The 15,220-nt window shown below is 40.2% G+C and overlaps 1 protein-coding gene across 1 annotated transcript in view; it reads left to right on the top strand.

The window, feature by feature from the left end:
• Positions 1-898: 898 nt before the first annotated feature.
• Positions 899-15,220, top strand: part of pip5kl1 (phosphatidylinositol-4-phosphate 5-kinase-like 1) — a 51,046-nt gene continuing 36,724 nt past the window's right edge. The window contains exon 1 of the mRNA XM_085413329.1: positions 899-1,315. Within this exon, the coding sequence (XP_085269455.1) occupies positions 899-1,315 (417 nt within the window). The remainder of the gene's footprint in view (positions 1,316-15,220) is intronic.

Raw genomic sequence — 15,220 nt, 5'->3', positions numbered from 1 at the left:
ATTTTCATTCATGAGTCACTTTATTAGATACACCTGTTCAGCTGAATGTTAATGCAGATGTATTATCAGTCAATCACATGGCAGCAACTCATCATATAAAAAATGGTGAAGATGAGCTGCTGACGTTCAAATTGAGCATCAGAATGGGGAAGAAATGTGATTTAAAGGTTTTTGGATATTGTTGGTCAGCTGGTCTGAGTATTTCAGAAACAGCTGAGATCTCTAGGGTTACAGAAAATGGTCAGAAAGAAAAATAGAAAGCCTTGTTGATGTTAGAGATCAGCTGAGAATGACCACACAGCATGCAGAAGAGCTTCTCTGAAAGCAAAGTAGCACTGCAGATGGGCAGGAGAAGACCACCCAATGCACCATTTCGTTTAGCTAAAAACAGGAAACTAGGACTACAATTCCCATTATGCTTATCAAACTGGACAACTAAAGCCTGGAAGAACTTCTCAGTTTGTGCTGTGACATTTGGATAGTAGGGTCAAAATTTGGTGGAAACAACAACAAGAAAGGGCGGAGCCATCCTGCCTCTATCAAAAAAGCTGCTGCTGACCATGTCCACCAGTCAACCTTTCTACCTATCTTTTGGCAGTTGTTTCCAGCAGGATAAGGTAGTTTTTTCTACTCTCAACGGTCTTTCTTGCTACAAGTACCTCATTCACTCAGTCACACATTTATACAAGTGCTTTTTATGCCTAAACGCTGATGAACGCATCATTCACCATCAAAAACTATCAGTTACTATTTATTCCATAGGAGTCTTTTTGTTTCTCTGGCTTAGTACTGAGTGGCTCGGGTGTGTAGAGCTCACAGGGTCAAACATTTACTGTAAAACACATGACATGACCACGCAATTAAAATGTTTTTCTGTGGCATTCAGAGGAGCAGCATTATGGCATTATCCACAGCACAGCCCATGAAGCTTTTATCCCTTTGTGTTGGTTTCCATGGTTACTCTGTTAAAGACTCAACTGACAGTCAGCTGTCTTTTGTGTTAGTCGCTGGCCTCTCTGGCCTCCACTCACACTCTGATTTCTTTTCTCCTCTGCGTCCACAGTGGAGCAGTCACATTTTTTCCTCATCGGGCTGTTTTTCTCTATCTCAGATGGAGATGTCGACAGCCGGTCCAGGGATGTTGAGTCACCAGCAGCGCTCCATGAAGAGAAGGCGGTGGGGAGGTCTGAGGCAGCAGTGGAAACTTCTGGGCCTGTTTGAGATTGACCAACAGCATGAGTTCTACAGCCTGACCTGCATGATGAAGGAGGGATTGGCTGCAGCCATCCAGAACACCATCGATGACCCACCCGCAGTGAGTAGCTGTCAGGAAACAGTGCAGCCACTTACACATGGCGGCTTCACACAAAGCCACCTGCTTTGTAGTGAAGTGGAAGCAGTTAGCAAAATAAGCTGAAAGGTGTCACTACCACATATACTAACAGTTACCATGGAGTAGTTGTGGGTGTTTTGAGAGGAGCCCATTTAGGTCGTGGACACATGAATTTTACCTGTCATAAGTTTATGTTTTTGAAAGTAGAGATCATAAAAAAAGAGGGTTTGAGCTGACTGATAAATGGAAAATACTACATTCTCAAACAACTCCAGTAGTCCTTTTATCCTCTAAGTGGGACATTCAATTATAAACTCATTAGGAAAGTGATACTGAGGTCATAAATCAAGTGACTTCAATACAATCAGACTTTTAAAAAAAAACTTGGGGTCTCTCCCCATTAAAAATAATACACTCTTACGTACTAAAACATTAGCTTTACTTTTGTATATGAAAGATGAACAATCAAGCCTTTATGGCTGTTGTCATGTTGGGCTTTAGGAGCCCAAAGTAACCAAAATTAGATGGTGTGTGGAGTGTAACCATATGGCTACATCACACAGACAAAGATACCTGTTAACTGGTGCTGAGTAAAATCCAAATAAAGATAAATTTTGCCTTATTATTTGTTGGATAAGACAAAGTGGTCCAGTTCTAGGATTTCAATTAAGTAAGGTGAAGCCTAGCAGCTACAGTCACCTTTGTCACATCCACCTCTCAGTCAAAGAGGCTGCACCTCTAAAATTGTAAACTTAATATAATCCTTAAGAACATTTGGACTGGTGGGTTGTTGTACAATTCTTATAAGGGAAAAAATGAGCTACAGGGACCAAAATCGTTCTTTATAACAGGTTGTAAGATCTTTATTTCTGCTCTAAAGCTGCAAAGGTTCATATTTTAACAGTTTTTCTTTTTGAAGCCTCTAGTGGACATCAGAGGAACTGCAGTTTGTGGTACATCCATATTAGCTCAGATTTCTGCCTGGTTTTGTGTTAGTAGCAGTAGTAGCAGAGTCAGTGAATCCTTGGCAGTATATTACTTTTGTTTACCTTCCATAAATTAAAAAATAAAAGCAGATTACCAAACTGAAAATTCTCTTGTTATATTGCATTAATGAGGCCTGATTATCCTTGTTGTCTTGTCTTGTCTGCTTAGTTTCATGTGAATGAGCCATAACCTACCCTCCAACCACCAAAAAAAAACCTTATTATCCATTTATAATATGCAGTTCTTCCAAAGAAAATGTGCTGCTTGTGTAAATGTATTGTATTACAAGTTGGTATTACATTAAAGTACCACTGAGCTGTGACACTGGACTGTTGACACAATCTTCAGAGTGCCAACAAAAAGTCATGAGAGAGTGAATGAAAGCTGTTGCATAATATTTCTACATCATCAACTATAATGTGTCACATGGCGTAATCAGACTACAAAGGTCGTCTGTAATGGCATCTACAGCGACACCACAGCTGTGAAGGCATTGATTATTGGATTACTGCACAGAACCTGTGAGCTGCAAAAATCACAGCTTCACGCTCATTCCAAAGTGAGAAATGAGGGCTGAGGAATTTCACTGTGCAGATTCACACAAAGAACTAGTTCAGTTGTTGTTAATGTAGGGACACCAGAGCTACAGTGACTGAACAGCTTGTCTAAACCGAGAGACAGATGAAACCACTCACGAAAATATAAAATATAATATGATGAATGCTTACATATCTGAGAAATATAAATGAATATTTTGTTGAAGTTTAGCTGGTTAACACGGGCTAAAAACGGTTCGACTTTGAATATAAAAGGTCATTTTTGTAATTACCCTCTGCAAACCTGTACTATAACTTCTACCACAGGAGGGCAGTATTGTAAAACCGAGATCTGAAATCTAAGAAAATGTAATATTGTTGAGACTGAGGTGATGAAATGTTACCTGAAAGCAAGAGGTTTAATGGTTTGACTGTCCTGCTTAGTAAATGTGTTCTTTTGGTTTTCCAGCTTATCAAAGAATTGCTCAATAATGCACAGAAAGTTCAAGAAAATCTAAAACTTGTTTCCACTCTGAGGTTGAGTGAGAGAAGCTGACACTTACACTGACACTTAGATAGTGTCTGACCAATTCTGGGAAAAGGCAGATTTTGGAAACAAGCAAAAGGTTAAATACAAGGGAGGTTTAAATAAGTAGAGGGAAGAGGATCTAACTGATTCTAAATAAGCAGAAAGAAAGACAGGGAGTGTGGATGATGAAATCCTCTTTTCTCTGATTCTTAGAATGACCAAAGTTTTAAAAATGAATCATGTTTTAATCAGTTTGACTCGAAATGAATGAGTCAGACCGTAAAGTTGTAAGAAAGTGTTTACAGAGGTCAGGGCTGATGGTTCCTTGGACTTTTATAGGACAGGAAGTCGTTTTTTTTTTTGTGCCTGGTGGCCTTTAAAAAGAATGCAAGCTTAAAGCATTTCTGCATTTCCTTTACTTTTCAGACCTAGAAGCTAGGTCCATCCTTTATATTGTTTATGATTCCAGTGAGTATTTCCTCACTGGCACACTCAAACTGAGACTGGCAGAGTGGATGCTGTCATGAGTCACTGGGCCTTCTTACTGTATGAAGTCATGTTGCTTGTTTCTTTGCATTTTGTTGATCAATTTAGTCATTTTCCAATGGCTACCTTTTATTAAATGCACTGGAAGGTCAGTTTCCTAAATAATAATTCAACAGAGTTCGTTTTTCATGTGCTGCAGTTTGAGGCCACAGAGAAACGCTTACAAATTATAAAGTAATATTTTCCTATGTTCCTGCTCCCTCACTCAACAATCCTTTTTTTTCTTTTTTTCATTCCCTTCATGTTGAAGTCAAAGTCATGGTTGCAATACTATCATCAGCATATGGCTGATTAGATTATATCACTTTTGAAAAAAAAAAAAAACTTCAGACATTACTTAAAAAGTAAAAACTCGATTAAAATTTTTATGTAATTAATAAGAGGCGTTGTAAATAAGTAATCTCTAAAATCTAATTAAATTAAAATCAAAAATATTTTTTTTTAATTTAAAAGGGTTTTAGTATGCGACAGAATAAATAATAGTCATGGACATGAATATAGTAAACTCAAGCTCTTTTAATTTCTGGGGAGAAACTAAATAAAAAGCATTTAAACTGCATTTCAATTCAAAACAGAGAAACAAAAATAATATCCCTGGCCAAAATTGGGCAGACTTAAAAATAAAGTCCTATTTTAAGTACCTTAACCTCCTAGGACCTGGCGTCCACATATGTGGACATCGCATTTTGGGTTATTTAGACCAAAATACTCAATTTGGGCCTGATATCCACTTACGAGGACACTATGCTGGTACTGTTTTATCAAAATTTTAAATGAATATCCTCATATGTGGCTCTTATTTTTCTTTAAAAAAAAAAAAAAAAAAGCCAAAAAAAAAAATGTGGTAATTCTTTTTTTTTTACATTCATCAAGCCCCAATCAGCCCAAATATCAAAAAGAAATTAAAAATGCATGCCGTGGAAGAGTTCGGGTCTTAGGAGGTTAAGTACATTTTCAAAATGGCATTGTCTTTAAATAATAATAATAAAAATGTCATCATAAAGTGCAGTTTTTCTTCTTTAAAAGACTAAGGCAGAAACATAAACGTTTATTTGACCAGGTTCACCTTTAAACTCTGAGTACCCTTAGCCAAAAAGTATTTTGTACATTAGGCTAAAACAATGTGATCATCGAACGTTTTAGTGCAAAAAATAACAAACCCATTGGACTCACAATACCTGCATGCTTATTTATTGGCCGTCTCTTTCAGCCAGTTACTTAGACAAACTAGCCTGTTCGCATAGATAGAAGTGGCAGGACTCATCAAATACTTGCAGGCCAGGACAGACAGTTGCTGGTGGGTCCCTGCTCGACCCTGTTACGCAGGGCTTCATCATCTGAATCAGGGTCCGAGGACAATGAAGAGAATCAGAATCAGAATACTTTATTGATCCCTGGGGGAAATTATTTAAGAGAAGAGGCTCTTTGTCTTTGCTGGCTCCTTTGTGGTGGCATCTTTACACTGTTCCTGCAGCAGGGCCTCAAGGCTGGTCCAAACCTCTTCTCACTCTCCCCTTGCAAGACACAAATCCTTAAAGTGTGTATCAAGCACAGTAGCTATCTTGAACAACTGATGGTTGAGTGTAGCTACACGTTGGGATAGGTCCTTTGTGAAGGCAGTCTTAAATTTCACCATGTAGTTTGAGTCATCATCAGAGACCTCCATGGTGTGATGCAGGAGGCAGAAAGCAGGAAAAACCACTGAACATGAGACATATGTTTCACCTCCACGAAGCTCAGTCACAAACCTGTAGTAGACTGTTCAAGAAAGTAATTATTAACCTACACAATAACTAAACTATAAAGCTTTTTGAAGAAACAGTAACAATAAGTTAAAAAATAGTTTTATTTACCTGCATGGCTCAAGGACAGTTGCCAGCTTTGGAGTTTTACCAGCTCTGATGGAGTTAAAATGACTAGCTTGTGCTTTTGTTTGTCTAGCACAGCAAAAACAGCCTCTTGATTCTTTAGTAGATGTGAAACCATATCCAGCGTTGAATTCCACTGTGTGGAAACATCCTGTATGAGTGGCTTTTTCTGTTGCCCCAGGCTTGTTTGCTCATGTGTAGTTCCTCCATACTAGCAGGGCTGTCGTTTTAAAATGGCGCCGGTGAGGTCGGCTGCCGTGCTGGATGCTCTGCCCCAACTTCTCCACTTTTTGCAGTTTTTCGTCACTTTTTGCTATATCTGCGATAATCTTTCATGGGCATCATGCAAAACACACAAATCCGCTACAGTAGAGACACTTTGGTTTCTATTGGTCTGCAATACACGAACATTTCACCATGTTTAACTCCGGACCCAACCTGGCCAAAGGAGATCCTGAGAGAGAACAAAGGACGCGACCCTAAGCGATGGCCTCGAGGTAAAAGAGCCGGCATCAGGAACAGGCTATGGGCTCGCGCACACCGCGCACCCATGCCCAGTATCCTGCTAGCCAATGTTCAATCCATCAAGAACAAGCTTGATGACCTCAGAGCCAGAATCAAGTTCCAGAGAGACATTCGGGACTGCAATCTCCTCTGCTTCACCGAGACTTGGCTGAACCCAGCGATACCAGACCACGCCGTGCAGCCGACGGGGTTCTTTTCGGTTTACCGCATGGACAGGACAATGGAGTCGGGGAAGAAAAGAGGTGGTGGAGTGTGTTTGATGGTGAACAACAGATGGTGCGACAGCACAAACATCTCCCCACTCACACGCTCTTGCTCGCCCAATCTGGAGCTTTTGATCGTTAAGTGTCGCCCTTTCTATCTCCCTCGGGAATTCACTGCGGTCATTGCCTGCACTGCTTACATTCCGCCTCACGCGGACTCGAACACTGCCTTATGTGAGCTACATGAGGCTCTCACACATCAACAAACACTTCACCAAGATGCCACACTCATTGTTATGGGAGATTTTAACAGAGTGAATCTCAAACGGACATTTCACAACCTTCACCAGCACATCAACTGCCCCACCCGGGGCACGAGGACATTAGACCACTGCTACACCCCGTTCAAGAACTGTTACAAGGCTCAGCCCCTGCCGGCATTTGGAAAATCGGACCATGCCGCCATCTTCCTCATGCCTGCTTACAAACAAAGGCTAAAGCAGCAACCACCAATCAGGAGGGAGGTCGCTCGCTGGACGGACCAATCGGTGGCCGCGCTGCAGGACGCACTGGATGATGCACTGGATGACGCAGACTGGGACATGTTTCGGCGCAGCTCTGATGACATCAACATGTTTACGGAAGCGGCTGTGGGATTTATCGGGAAACTAGCGGATGACACAGCAGAAAGAATTATCATCCGAACGTTTCCCAACCAGAAGCCGTGGGTGGATAAAAACATCCGCGACGCTCTGAGATCACGCACCGCTGCCTACAATGAAGGGCTTGTCTCCGGTAATATGGACCTATACAAGGCTGTGTCCTACAACGTGCGCAGCGCGGTCCGAAAGGCAAAGCGGAGCTACGGGGAAAAACTAGAGTCACAGCTACGACAGTGCGACTCTAGGAGCCTGTGGAAAGTACTGCGGACTATAACGGACTATAAACGACCAGCTTCTTCAATGATGAATGCAGATGCTTCACTGGCTGATGAGCTGAACACGTTTTATGCTCGCTTCGACGCCGCAGCAATTAAAACAACAAACGGCTGCGCACGCTCGGAGTGCACCAGTGAAGAAAATGCATTCGTCATCACAGAGCATGCCGTGAGGAACACCTTCAGGAGGGTGAACACCAGGAAGGCAGCAGGACCAGATGCAATCCCTGGCCGGGTCCTTAGAGCCTGCGCTGATCAACTAGCACCGGTGTTCACGGAGATCTTCAACCTCTCCCTGGCCCAAGCTGTGGTTCCCACGTGCTTCAAACAGTCCATTATTGTCCCTGTTCCAAAGAAACAACAGCCCGCTTGCCACAATGACTACCGTCCAGTAGCACTGACTTCAATTGTGATGAAGTGTTTTGAAAGACTGATGAGAGATCACATCACTTCTTCACTTCCTGCCACCATCGACTCACTTCAGTTTGCTTACCGGACTAATCGTTCCACAGACGATGCCATATCTCACCTGCTCCACACATCCCTGAGTCACCTGGACACTGGCAGAGGGAATTATGTTAGGATGCTGTTCGTGGACTACAGTTCAGCATTCAACACAATAATTCCCTCTAAGCTTTTCACCAAGTTGACGGATCTAGGACTCAGCTCATCACTGTGTCAGTGGATCCTCAACTTCCTCACAGACAGACCCCAATCAGTGAGGGTGGGAAAACAAGTCTCCCCCTCCATCTCACTCAGCACTGGAGTGCCTCAGGGCTGTGTTTTAAGCCCCCTGCTGTACTCACTGTACACTTATGACTGTGTAGCCACATCAGACACCACCTCCATTGTCAAGTTTGCTGACGACACTGCTGTTGTGGGCCTGATCTCCGACAACATCGAGACGGCCTACCTGGAGGAGATTAGGAACCTGGAGACCTGGTGCCAGGAGAATAACCTCCTCCTAAACATCAGCAAGACTAAGGAGCTGATCGTGGACTTCACTACAAAGCAGGCGAGGAATTACAAACTCCTCATCATCAGTGGCATGCCAGTGGAGAGAGTGGACAGTTTCCGATACCTGGGTGTCCACATCACTCAGGACCTGTCATGGTCCTGTCACATCAACACCCTGGTTAAGAAAGCCCGTCAGCGTCTCTTCTTCCTCAGAAGACTTAGAGACTTCCATCTGCCACTGAAGGCGCTCAAGAACTTCTACTCCTGCACCATCGAGAGCGTCCTGACGGCAAACATCTGCACCTGGTTTGGGAACAGCACCAAGCAGGACAGACGAGATCTGCAAAGAGTGGTGCGCTCGGCCGAACGCATCATTCAATCAGAGCTCCCTGACCTGCTGTCCATCTACACCAAGCGGTGCAAGTCCAAAGCTAGGAAGATTATGATGGACCTCTCCCATCCCAACAATGGACTCTTCTCACTGTTGAGGTCTGGGAAGCGCTTCCGCTCCCTTAAGGCCAAAACAGAGAGAATGAAGAGGAGCTTCTTCCCCCAGGCTATTCGGGGCCTGAACCAGGTGTAGGACTGGACTCTCCCAAACATGTCACTATAAGACTGGACTCTCACACACGTCACCACACGCACCACCACACATTTCCTATAATCCTATAATTCCTATAATTTATAATCCTTATCTTTATAATCTCTTCTGCTATTTGCACATTATTTACTGTAAATTCCTAAGTTAATTTGTAAATTTTTGTAGTAAACTGTAAATTGTAAATATTGTAAAACTTTTCTTCTGTCATTTAATGGTCGGGCATTGTACAGCTACAAGCATTTCACCCCCATGTCATACTGTGTATGGTTGTGTGTGTGTGACAAATAAAATTTGAATTTGAATTTGAATTTGAAAAGGCATCTAAAACAGAAATAAAGAATTTTACTGGAAATAGTCTTTCGGCACAGCATTTCGAAAGTTGGATCACCTGATGCTAACTGTAGCACATTTTCTCACCCCCTATCTTCTACCACTGATAGTGGTCTACAGTCCAGAGCAATTAATTTTGCAAGAGAATCTGTAAGTTTGTCCGATGTTGACTTACTAATTTTGGTCCTGAAGCCAGTCATTTCATCAAGTTTGGGCTACCGACACCTTTTGTTACTACAAATTTGTTTAGGACAAATTAGCTGTTAGCTACCACTAACAGCTTTCACAATTTCTGTGCTCGCTGCATCATGTTTTGCATTTAGATGCTGCCATAAGGTTGAAGTGCTTCGGTGGTATGCAAACTCCTTTTTGCACAATTTGCACAAAACCTCGCTTTTATCAAATCTTCCATCGGGTAGTCTTTTGAAATGAAATTTGCCTCTGATCAGTCCTAGCAACGCACTTTCTTCTGATTCTTTGTAGGTCTGATTTGTGCAACAGTGTAACTGGTATAGCAGGAGATCATACAATGACAAACTTTCCCTTTTGCTTGGAATGCAAAGTGTGATTAGATGCATTATTATTTTTAACGTGCTATTTTTTTTCAATTAATTAATCGCAAACAAAGCATTAAATTCCCACCCCCATTAAAAAGCCTTTCCTTGACCCACCTGTCTTAGGTAATTATGGACCAATCTTAAAATTTGTAATTGTAGTTGTAAAACAGCAGGCTGGTCATCTGCAGAGGAATGGCTGTTCTAGACAAATGTATTAAAATTACAAAAATAAAAGAATCAATAAAATAAGTAAATTTGTCTAATGTACATAGTCATACCAAAGACAAAAACAAGTTCCCAGTGATGATTTCACAAAAACATTTGTACGTCTTTTGAAGTCAATTGAAATCAACTGAATGAGCTTCAAATCCTTCTTTAATGTCTTCTTTGCGAGCTCAGTACGAACTGATGGAACGGTGAATGTCCTGAGACCGCAGTCTATGAATAAAATGTTTGTGTAACATGTACTCTGATGAATAAGAGGGCATTGAAGTTATTTTACTCAGCCCTGAAAATCTTATCTTAATGACCTTACTGTATCACCCCATTAGAGCACTTTGCTCCCTGACTGCAGGCTTACTTGTGCAATATGAATACATTTAATTTAATTGAACTGAGTTTACAGGTTGCAGAGCAACCATGTTACAGATGTGTTTAGTTAGTCTTCATCTGTTATTGTGTTTTATTTTTAGCTCACTTTCAGTATTTCAAGTCATTTCATGGAAACAGTAGACACAGAAACATAAAATCTCTGAAATTATAGAAATTTCCATCTACAGTCAACAATTCTTTAGCAGTTCCTGTAAGTTCCGGTCTTTGTGGGTCATAGTTTCTGTTAGCTGTCCTCTTACAGGGAGTGCAGAATTATTAGGCAAGTTGTATTTTTGAGGAATAATTTTATTATTGAACAACAACCATGTTCTCAATGAACCCAAAAAACTCATTAATATCAAAGCTGAATGTTTTTGGAAGTAGTTTTTAGTTTGTTTTTAGTTTTAGCTATTTTAGGGGGATATCTGTGTGTGCAGGTGACTATTACTGTGCATAATTATTAGGAAACTTAACAAAAAACAAATATATACCCCTTTCAATTATTGATTTTTACCAGTGAAACCAATATAACATCTCCACATTCACAATTATACATTTCTGACATTCAAAAACAAAACAAAAACAAATCAGCGACCAATATAGCCACCTTTCTTTGCAAGGACACTCAAAAGCCTGCCATCCATGGATTCTGTCAGTGTTTTCATCTGTTCACCATCAACATTGCGTGCAGCAGCAACCACAGCCTCCCAGACACTGTTCAGAGAGGTGTACTGTTTTCCCTCCTTGTAAATCTCACATTTGATGATGGCCCAGGTTCTCAATGGGATTCAGACCAGGTGAACAAGGAGGCCATGTCAATAGTTTTTCTTCTTTTATACCCTTTCTTGCCAGCCACGCTGTGGAGTACTTGGACGCGTGTGATGGAGCATTGTCCTGCATGAAAATCATGTTTTTCTTGAAGGATGCAGACTTCTTCCTGTACCACTGCTTGAAGAAGGTGTCTTCCAGAAACTGGCAGTAGGACTGGGAGTTGAGCTTGACTCCACCCTCAACCCGAAAAGGCCCCACAAGCTCATCTTTGATGATACCAGCCCAAACCAGTACTCCACCTCCACCTTGCTGGCGTCTAAGTCGGACTGGAGCTCTCTGCCCTTTACCAATCCAGCCACGGGCCCATCCATCTGGCCCATCAAGACTCACTCTCATTTCATCAGTCCATAAAACCTTAGAAAAACCAGTCTTGAGATATTTCTTGGCCCAGTCTTGACGTTTCAGCTTGTGTGTCTTGTTCAGTGGTGGTCGTCTTTCAGCCTTTCTTACCTTGGCCATGTCTCTGAGTATTGCACACCTTGTGCTTTTGGGCACTCCAGTGATGTTGCAGCTCTGAAATATGGCCAAACTGGTGGCAAGTGGCATCTTGGCAGCTGCACGCTTGACTTTTCTCAGTTCATGGGCAGTTATTTTGCCCCTTGGTTTTTCCACACGCTTCTTGCGACCCTGTTGACTATTTTGAATGAAACGCTTGATTGTTTGATGATCACGCTTCAGAAGCTTTGCAATTTTGAGACTGCTGCATCCCTCTGCAAGATATCTCACTATTTTTGACTTTTCTGAGCCTGTCAAGTCCTTCTTTTGACCCTTTTTGCCAAAGGAAAGGACGTTGCCTAATAATTATGCACACCTGATATAGGGTGTTGATGTCATTAGACCACACCCCTTCTCATTACAGAGATGCACATGACCTAATATGCTTAATTGGTAGTAGGCTTTCGAGCCTATACAGCTTGGAGTAAGACAACATGCATGAAGAGGATGATGTGGACAAAATACTCATTTGCCTAATAATTCTGCACTCCCTGTACACTGTGTTCGTGTTTTCCTCCGAAACAATAAGTTCCCTTGGAGCAGCCTTTCAACGCCTCTCTCTGTCTCTCGCTAGCAAAGTTGACCCAGACAACAAAGTAAAGCTAGTTTTCGGCTACGAGCCCGACACGGAACCCGACTACGGTGTACATTTTAGGACATCCAATTGAATTTAGGATTCATTTTAAACTCCTTTTACTGGTTTTTAAACCCTTAAATGGTCTGGCATCTGCATATTTGTCTGATTTGCTGAAGCCCTATGTCCCCACTCGTTCGCTCCGGTCAACCGAGCAGCTGTTCCTCCCAGTCCCCAAATCATGGCTGACACTGAGAGGAGACTAAGCGTTCTCTATTGTGGCTCCAAAGCTTTGGAATAATCTTCCTCTTCACAAATGGCAATCAACATCAGTGCTGGTTTTTAAATCCAGATTAAAAACGCATTTTTATTCGCTGGCCTTTGACTCAGTGGTTAACTCACTTGTATTAGCCAGAGGTCCCTTTACTACAGTTCGGAGCCGCGGACCTGTTTTATATACGCGCGGAATATTTTTACAAGATTGCTGCAAAAAGTGCAGCCTTACCTAATGTCCACCCTACTGTTACTCATTTTATATTAAGATTTAAAAATGTAGTTGGTATTGGTATGGCGAGTAACCTTCTGTAATAGTAATAAATCACACATCAATAGTACATTCATGTAGTTGTAAAAAACACAATAATATAATAGGTAATCCAAAGTATTCAGAATACGTTATACTCTCATTGAGTAACGTAACGGAATACGTTAAAAAAATACATTTTGGGACATGTATCCTGTAATCTGTAGTGGAATACATTTTAAAAGTAACCTTCCCAACACTGGTGTTTAGAAGCCACAGTCATGACTTGTGGTCATATCTGTTGGTTGAGAAAATACACTTTAAGTGGGAATTGCTATATTTAAAGTGTAGGAGTGGGAACTACTGAGTGTATTTCTCCAATCCAATCTTTTGAAGCTATTTTATACAATAAAATAAAAGCTACTCCAAAAAGTCTTACACACAAGCCTAAATGCTTTGATAAATATGTCTAAATGGTCAGAAAAATGTATGAGATCATGCAACCTAAATACCTACAATTCTTTCTATGACTATGGTGGTGGTTAAAGGATTTAAAAACATACAGGAAAGCCTTAAAATCAATCCTAAATGGGTTGAGCTCAAATAAAAGCAGGTATAACACTCTCAAAATTATTAAAATATAAGGTTTGACCTTAGAAATAAGCTTTAGTTGGTAAAAAAACCAAAACAAAACATGATTTTACAACAGAAAGAATCTGTTAAATTCAAGAATGGAAAATGTGAACATAAATATCAGAATATTTACGTGATGATATTCATGTAAATGTAATAACTTTCATCACTGGATACCCTGCACTCATACTGAATTTCAGTATGTTTTTTAAAGCAGCAGGGCAGGCTGGTCAGACTGACGGTTTATGGAAAGAAGGACTGTGACTGTGAGAGTAACTAGGATATTAAAAAAGGAATAAATGGAAAATGTGAAATGAGAAGAGTAAAACTTAAGTTCTATTTTATGTCTGAGTTGGCGTCCAGAGTCCTGTTCCTCATAGTTTTGAATTTCCAGTGAATATATTTGAGTTTGGACTTCTGTGAAGGTTTTATTATGACTCTGAATGTTTAAAGTTTTGAACTTCTGGTTTCTGGGTTCCTATGTTGATTGATGTTGATTATGAGCGCTTTATTTCTAGTGAAATTTTTGAGACTTTGATTCCTATTTTTACTTTATGATTAGTCTAGAGGTGAGTTTTATTTTTGTTTCCTGTCTTTGTTTCTATTACACTGTAAAAAAAAAAATCTTAAAAAAACAGTAATATTCCGGCAGCTGGGGTGCCAAAATAACACCGTAAAATAACATAAAATAACTTTCTCATGAAAATACGGTTATTTTCAGTAATGACAATGCAGTTTGTTGCCCTAATTTTACATGGGATTTTGCCTTTTTCAAGTTCTATTAAACATTAAATTAGGGACATTTTAATGTGATTAAACAATGAAATTACCTATAAACAAGGTCAATGAATGCGGCAATATGAATAATAATACTTAAATGTACAGAAATATGCAGTTAACAGTTGGTTTAAATGATAATGGATTTCATTTAAACCAACATTTCCTTCTCTTTCTTATGAGGTAATAGATAGCGCTAGAATAATTTATGCATTATGTTTGACGACACAGATTATAAATCATATGATTTTGAAGTAGGTATTGACCCTGAAAGGAATGTGCTTAATACAATTAATGTCACATGTGATTATTTTACAGAGGAGCAATTCAGGGATAAGGTTGATATAGCCAATACATTTTCTTTAATTCATATTAACTGCAGAAGTCTTTATAGAAGTTTTGCTTCGATTGAAGATTTTCTGTATAGTCTGAGAGGCAAGTTTCAAATAATTGCTCTGTCTGAAACATGGTTAGATGAGAATAAGGGTTGTAATTTTTGTATTGAAGGATACGATTTGTACTTTGTGAATAGAATTAAGACAAAGGCAGGAGGGGTGGCACTTTTCGTTAATTGTGATTTGAAATGTAAAAAAGTTGAATGTATGTCTGTTGTTATGGATGATTTAATGGAGTCTGTGACAGTAGAATTGGATATAGAAAAGAGAAGTAATATAATTGTAACGTGTATATATAGGAAACCGGGATCACAGATTGAGTTATTTACAGAAGCAGTAGAAAATTTATTGAGTAAGGTTAAGGGAAATAAGACTGTATGTTTGTGTGGTGATTATAATATTGATCTTTGTAAAGTGACAAATGATAAGGCTTCGTCAGATTTTTTTGAATTATTATATGGTAAAGGATTTTATCCTTTAATTATAAAGCCG

This window comes from Rhamphochromis longiceps, linkage group LG7, assembly GCF_057381845.1.
Source record: "Rhamphochromis longiceps isolate RC_006_pf linkage group LG7, R_longiceps_female_GT1.1, whole genome shotgun sequence".
Classification (NCBI taxonomy): domain Eukaryota; kingdom Metazoa; phylum Chordata; class Actinopteri; order Cichliformes; family Cichlidae; genus Rhamphochromis; species Rhamphochromis longiceps.
The sequence above is the reverse complement of the archived record's forward strand: the minus strand, read 5'-3'. Positions and strand labels throughout refer to the sequence as shown.